Source organism: Dipodomys merriami, unplaced genomic scaffold, assembly GCF_024711535.1.
Source record: "Dipodomys merriami isolate MVZ:Mamm:240054 unplaced genomic scaffold, mDipMer1.0.p SCAF_25, whole genome shotgun sequence".
In the NCBI taxonomy this organism is placed as follows: domain Eukaryota; kingdom Metazoa; phylum Chordata; class Mammalia; order Rodentia; family Heteromyidae; genus Dipodomys; species Dipodomys merriami.
Window position 1 is genome coordinate 19,859,151 of NW_027203937.1, and position 7,320 is coordinate 19,866,470.

At 39.3% G+C, this 7,320-nt stretch overlaps 1 protein-coding gene across 2 annotated transcripts; it reads left to right on the top strand.

Annotated features, from left to right (window-relative positions):
- Positions 1-822: 822 nt before the first annotated feature.
- LOC138836234 (olfactory receptor 51I2) lies at positions 823-5,630 on the top strand. Of its 2 annotated transcripts, XM_070034726.1 has the most exons (2): positions 823-1,739; positions 5,606-5,630. In XM_070034726.1, the coding sequence occupies exons 1-2, from the start codon at positions 823-825 to the stop codon at positions 5,628-5,630; spliced, it is 942 nt and encodes a 313-aa protein (XP_069890827.1). The 2 variants fall into 2 exon arrangements, with proteins under 2 accessions (XP_069890827.1, XP_069890828.1); XM_070034727.1 differs by lacking the exon at positions 5,606-5,630 and having other exon boundaries at positions 823-1,761.
- Positions 5,631-7,320: the final 1,690 nt, after the last annotated feature.

Sequence of the window (7,320 nt, forward strand, 5' to 3'; positions counted from 1 at the left end):
CTTAGAAATGCATCGTGTGTGTGTGTGTGTGTGTGTGTGTGTGTGTGTGTGTGTGTGTGTGTGTGTGTGTGTGTGTGTGTGTGTGTGTGTGTTCCTTTTTGTCTTCCCTTCCACTGGTAAGACAGTTTGTAAATCTTTACAGAAGCTTTTTTGCCATTCATCATAAGCTATAAGTCAGGCTAATCCAACTGAACCTCAGTTTCTACATATGTGAGCATTACATGAGCAAGTATTTGAACAGTTCTCTGTAGAGTCACTCTGCCTGTAAAAGGTGATACTCAGAGGTAGCCAGCTCTATTCACATCCCACCGTTTCTCCTTAATGAATAAGCACTCATCATGGCTCAAACTGTCTCTTGATTTGTATCTCACTAACTATAGGCATCAACCTGAAATGTTTAAGCACATACAAAACATACTGATGACCCTATCTCCTGATTGCTTTGTATCATAACAATTGATGAATTCTTAACATGTTTCTACTCCATTATGCTTCTAATGCATGAAAGATGTAGATAATATGGAGGAAAGATTTTTTTTTCTCATAATTAGTTGGTATCTCTGATGTATTGTATGCATGTCCCTCTTCTGTAAAACAGAGAGAAATATTATTCCAGCCTGCGGTCTGGCCATAATACAATATGAAGAAAAGACACATTTGCCTGCTTTATCCCCACACCAGTAAATTGGATGCCTGGATCAGTTTCTAATTTTGGAGCCATCATCTTTTGGATGGGTTGATTCATGGTTTCCTGCCCCTCCAGTGTTGGTACAACTCTTAGAATTCTCCAAGGCAAAAGATCTGACACAGAGACTTCTTATCATGGGGCTCTTCAATGTCACTCGCCCTGCTTTTTTCCTCCTGACTGGTATCCCTGGCCTGGAGAGCCTTCATTCCTGGCTGGCAGGGCCCCTCTGCGTGATGTACGCTGTGGCCCTCGGGGGAAACACAGTGATCCTGCAGGCTGTACGCAGAGAGCCCAGCCTCCACGCCCCCATGTACTACTTCCTGTCCATGCTGTCTCTTAGCGACGTAGCCATGTCCCTAGCCACGCTGCCCACTGTACTCAGGACCTTCTGTCTCAATGCTCACAGCATTGCTTTTGATGCCTGTCTGATCCAGATGTTTCTCATTCACTCCTTCTCCATGATGGAGTCGGGGATACTGCTGGCCATGAGCTTCGATCGCTATGTGGCCATTTGTAATCCCTTGCGCTATGCCACTGTGCTCACCAATGAACTCATTGCCGGGACAGGTTTTGCTGTGACAGCTCGGAGCTTCATCACCCTCTTCCCTCTTCCTTTCCTCATTAAGAGGCTGCCCATCTGCAGATCCAATGTTCTCTCCCACTCCTACTGTCTGCACCCCGATATGATGAAGCTCGCCTGTGCAGACATCACCATCAACAGCATCTATGGACTCTTCGTTCTTGTATCTACCTTCGGCATGGACTTGTTGTTTATCTTCCTCTCCTATGTGCTCATTCTGCGTTCAGTCCTGGCCATTGCTTCCCATGAAGAACGTCTCAAAGCTCTCAACACGTGCGTATCACATATCTTGGCTGTGCTTGCGTTTTATGTGCCAATGATTGGGGTCTCCACGGTGCACCGCTTCGGGAAGCATGCTCCCCGCTACGTCCATGTCCTCATGTCCAACGTGTACCTCTTCGTGCCTCCTGTGCTCAACCCGCTCATCTACAGCGCCAAGACAAAGGAGATCCGCCGAGCCATCGTCCGCATGTTTCAACGCATCAAAATATGACTTTCCGGTTTGGTGATTGTGGCCACCGATCACGGGTCATTATGACCATCATCAAATATAGCATATTCTTGGAAAAAAATAGCACTTGCGGAAACGTTAATGATGCCAGGAAATGAAAACGCAGATGTTACAGCACAAACCAGGAGTTCAAAATAGATAGTTAATGTTGCAAATACTGTGGACGTTCACAGAAGAGTATATATTGGAGGTAATTGAGTGAGTAGTTAAAGATTACAGAAGACTAGGAGCTCAGAATTATTTTCAGCAATAATGAGTTTTACTAATACAATAAGCAATTGCACTGTATCTATATAGGTGGCTAGTTCTACTCTAAATTATTTATGTCCCTCCCTCATGGTATAACTCTTGCTTTCACTGTATTTGATGTCAGTATAATTTGTGAAGGGGAAGGGAAAAAAAACAAATCATTTAAATATGGATACAGGTAGACCCATTGCAACAATGAGATGTACAAGACATTATGTCAAAAAACGAACTTTACAACTTTTGGAGGGAGGAGATGGGGTGGGGAGAGAGATGGGAAGGGATGGGAAGGGGAAACAAAGGATGAGGCAACAATGCTTGATAAGAAATGTACTCATTATCTTGCCCATGTAATTGTAACTCCTCTGTATGGTATTTTCACAATAAAAAATTATTTATGCAAGTTAGCTCACTTCATATTCAAATCAGATCAGGCACAGAGATAATATATGAAGTAAAATTTTGTTTCCTTGTGTTTGTGAGACCATCTGACTATGAAAATAGTTCTTTTTGTTCTAATTATCATTGCTTAAAATCCCTAGTTTACCCCACCACAGTCATGATCAAACATTCATGAGTTGTTTCTGTTTCACTGAGTGAAATCCTATGGACTGTCAAATTTAGGATTTAACAACGAACGTGTATGAATATATATAATAATGTAGGGAACTGGTAGTTTCTGACGTCAAACAATGACCAGGTTCATTTCTGTTTGTTTTCTTTCTAACATCTTCACTCAATCCTCTTTCATGAAAAACCATGTGAGATTTCTGGCTCACAGACTTGAGGGAGGACATTGTACTGGGAGCTATGATTTCTCTTTCTCTTCCTTTCTTAGGATAATAACATTCTCCAACAGGGTGGGCGAAATGTCACAAATTATATCCTCAGATTTTCAGCTCTGATCTGCCTGGGATAATCAGCATACATCAGATATAGAAGATAGTTTATTTTACATTCTGTTAGACTAATTTTTCTTTATATACTTTCTTTAATAGAACAGGAATAAATACAGTCCTGAATCCCTCAGCCTAATTTTGAAAATCTCAGAATAAGTTTACACTTAGTGCAAGATGAAAATATATTTTAGAAGGAGGTAACCTGTGCAGTCTAGGAAAATTGTCCTGGAAACTTCATAGCAATTGAGCATATACACAATATAGAGAGATTTTCTCTGTGTGCAAAACTCTACTGAGGAAAACTCCACTGTGGAGAAGTGATAGGTGTGGAGAAAGAAGCTATTTTTAATGGAGATTTTAAGTATTAGGAAGCCACTTTCCCAAAAGCATCCATAGCTACAGTGGGGAGAGAAATGTGTTTTCTGGAATGAATTATTTTAGGTTGAATTGAATAACATAATTTAAATACTTCAAGTAGAAAATAATTAGGCTATTTAATGGTTTATAATAAGATATGCTCTTCCTCAGTAAAGATACTGTACAGAGGGGTTACAGTTACATGAGCAAGGTAATGAGTCCATTTCCTATCGAGCATTGTTACACCCTCCTTTATTATTCCCCTACCATCCCTTTCCTTCCCACCTCCCCAACTCCCTCCCTCCCTCCCCCCTCACACCCCCACAAAATTGTTAAGTTCATTTTCAACATATTGTCTTGTACATCTCATTGTTACAATGGGTCATCCAGTATCCTTATTTCAGCATTTTGTTTGTTTTTTTAAAAATATTTTATTTTATTTTATTTGTGAACATACTGTACAGAGGGGTTACAATTACATGGGCAGGATAATGCATACATTTCTTACCAAGCATTGCAGCCTCCTCCTTTGTTTACCCTTCACCTCCCTTCCCAGTCTCCCCCCTCCCCCCCACCGAATCCTTCTCCCCCTCCCCCCCCACCGACATTGTAAAGCTCGTTTTTGACATGACAATTTGTACTTCTCATTGTTGCAACAGGTCCACATGAATCCTCAAACAACTTGTTTTTCCCCATCTCCTCCACAAGTTATACTGACATCAAATATAGTGAAAGCAGGGGTTATACTGTGGGGGAGGGACATACAAAGCAACAAAGAAATAATCTTATAAATGCATTAGAAACACATGCATGAAAGAAAAAAAACATTAAAATACATATCTAAGGGTTCCTAACATCACATTATCTGACCTTTTCCGCTTGACTCATACCTATACTAGATATTGCAAATAAGGGAAACCATGGGACCTGTGTTTCTTTGGGCCTGGCTTACTTCACTTAATATAATTTTTTCCAAGTCTTTCCATTTCCTAACAAATGGGGCAATGTCATTCTTTCTGATGGAGGCATAGAATTCCATTGTGTATATATACCACATTTTCTTGATCCATTCATCTACTGAGGGGCATCTGGGTTGGTTCCATATCTTAGCTATGGTAAATAAGGCTGCAATAAACATAGTTGTGCTGGTAGCTTTAGTGTGGTCTTGTTTGTAAACATTTGGGTAAATGCCCAAAAGTGGGATTGCTGGATCATAGGGGAGATCTATGTGAAGTCTTTTGAGGAACCTCCATACTGCTTTCCAAAGTGGTTGAACAAGTTTACATTCCCACCAACAATGAAGTAAGGTTCCCTTCTGTCCACATCCCCTCCAGCATCTGTGGTTGTTAGAGTTCTTGATTTTTGCCATTCTAACTGGAGTGAGGTGGTATCTCAACGTTGTTTTGATTTGCTTCTTTTATGGCTAGGGATGTTGAGCATTTCTTCATGTGTCTATTGGCCATCCTTCTTTCTTCTTCAGAGAAGTTTCTCTTTAAGTCTTTAGCCCACTTATTTATTGGGCAGTTGTTTCTTTGAGGATTTGTTGTTGGGGGATTTAATTTTTTTGAGTTCCAAGTATATTTTAGATATGAGACCCTTGTCCGTTGTATGGCTAATAAAGATCTTCAGCATTTTGTTATTTCCCTTCCCCTCCCCAAATTAGAAAAAATGTACATACAAGATGCAGGACACTGGAATCAAATACAGTATCAACAGAGGTTGTACCATGGGGGAAGAACATACAAAGAAACAAAAAAAATCACATAGTACATTATAAGTACATTAAAAAGAACAGCAAAAAAGATAATTCTATGACATTCCAATTTCAAATTAGTCTATAGATGCAAAGACAAGGCCTAAGGAAACTACTAAGGGGAAGTGAAGGAAAATCAAGGCCACCTGGTAGAGAGGGAGGGAGATGCTGATTTTAACCACAGACCTGATTTTGAAAGCTGATAGTATGTAAAGCAAGTGAAAGAAGACACATTGAGAGAATAGAAGCCTCTCGGTGAGACCTTACACTCCATTCCACTTTACCAACCACTTCCTTTCTCCATCATTAATGAGAAAGTTGGTTACTTTGCAAGGAATATGGGAAACTATTCTCTTCTTACTTATTTATTCTCTCATGAGGCAGGTGCCATAAGAAAAACCAGTTCGTCTAATCCTTAGAAGGCCAAGTGATCTTTTATGAAATTGAATTGGAACTCACATCCTTTTATGTATTTAGCTTTCTTTGAAAACAATATTCCCCTATTATAATGACAAAAATACACAGAAAACAAATAAATGATGAAAAGTTTTTATATTTTTTAGCACCTTAGACTTGCTTCTACCTTAACTAAATAAAATGCTGAATATAGTTACAGCAAAGCTTGTAAGCAGTTTATTTTGAAGTTTATGGGAGGGGGAAATCTAAGTAGTAAGAATTCTGTATCAATCATGTCTTTTCTTAAACATACTGCTCATCATCTAAGGCCAGGGGTAAGTTGAAAGAGAGAGGGTGGGGGATAGGAGAAGCTAGGAGGAAGAATTATATTAGCACAGAATTGTTTACCTCTCAGCCTTGGAGTTCTGACACATAGGAGGGATAAGATAACTAGAATCCAATATGGAATTGAAACATCACAAAACTTGTTTGAGGTACCAAGAAATTAATTTGTGTGAAACCAGAGAATGAGAGGATCCTCAAAATAAGTCTTTTGGAGAGGAGAGAAATGACTAGGCCTCTAGGTACGGCTGACCATCATTGGTCCTTCCCCAATTTAGTGAAGTGATAGCCACATCTGACCAGCTTTTCTAAGACAGGGGTCTTTGCTGTTGCAGAGACAATTCAGAGAGATGGGAAGTGCTCTTCTCCCAGACATGATTAATAAACAAAAGCAGGACACAGAAAGTTCACCTTCTGAGCCAGCAAAAGGGCAATTCTTCTGTAAGAGAATATTCTATATGCTACAAGAACTGGACAGTCTTCTAAGTGTGCTGATCTACTGTGGACTTAGGACCACTATTCTATTTAATTCTCAGATAAGAAGTCTCTGTGCTGCTTCTTGTACATTTGAGTACAGGGAACTAGTACCTTCCCAACAATGTAACTAACAGAGCATTTGGTCCTAAATGTTTCAGGTTTCTTAGAATAAAAGACACTCAGGAAATAGACAGGTACTTTTTCAATTACTATCATCTTAATCTTGAGCAACTAGCCAAGAATTACAGCCAAGGAATCAGTCTTCATAAAGAACAGGGTGCCTGGTGGGACAGCAGCAACTGGACATGAATGTCAGAAACCAAGACTGTTTTGTCATCCTGCCTACCTCTAGTTGTCATATTTTAATTTTGCTCATATTTGCAGCAAAAACATGTTTTATTCTTCTCTTTCTCTATGCATAGAAGACTAGTTTATCAAATGTATTTGAAAAATACAAGGAATATTATCAACTGATTGTTTTTAATTCAATTATTTGATTTCTATATGTGTACATATTTTGCGCCAGTCCTGGGGCTTGATCTCAGAACCTAGCCTCTGTCCCTGAGCATTTTTGTTCAAGGCTAGCCATCTACCACATGAAGGGCAGCTCTAATTCCAGCTTTTTGCTGATTAATTGAAGATAAGAGTCCCACAGACTTTTCTTCCCAGGATGGTTTTGAACTGTGATCCTCAGATTGTAGCCTCCTGAGTAGATAGAATTTCAGGGGTGAGACACTAGTACCTGCCTACATATATAATTTCCACATAAATTGAGAACACTTAAACATTTGATATTTCACTGCAATTTGTATATGTCTCCAACACTCTTCATAATCTCCAGGTAAGATTTCCTATAAACCTCTGTAGCCTGGCACCACTTAACCAAAGTACTGATGTGTGTAAGTGTAGGGAAAACAAATTTCAATTAAGAGAAATTCAAAACAAAGGAGGAGGCAACAATGCTTGATAAGAAATGTACTCATAAAAAAAAAAAAAGAAATGTATTCGTTATCTTGCCCATGTAATTGTAACTCCTCTGTATGGTATTTTCACAATAAAAAAATAAAAAAT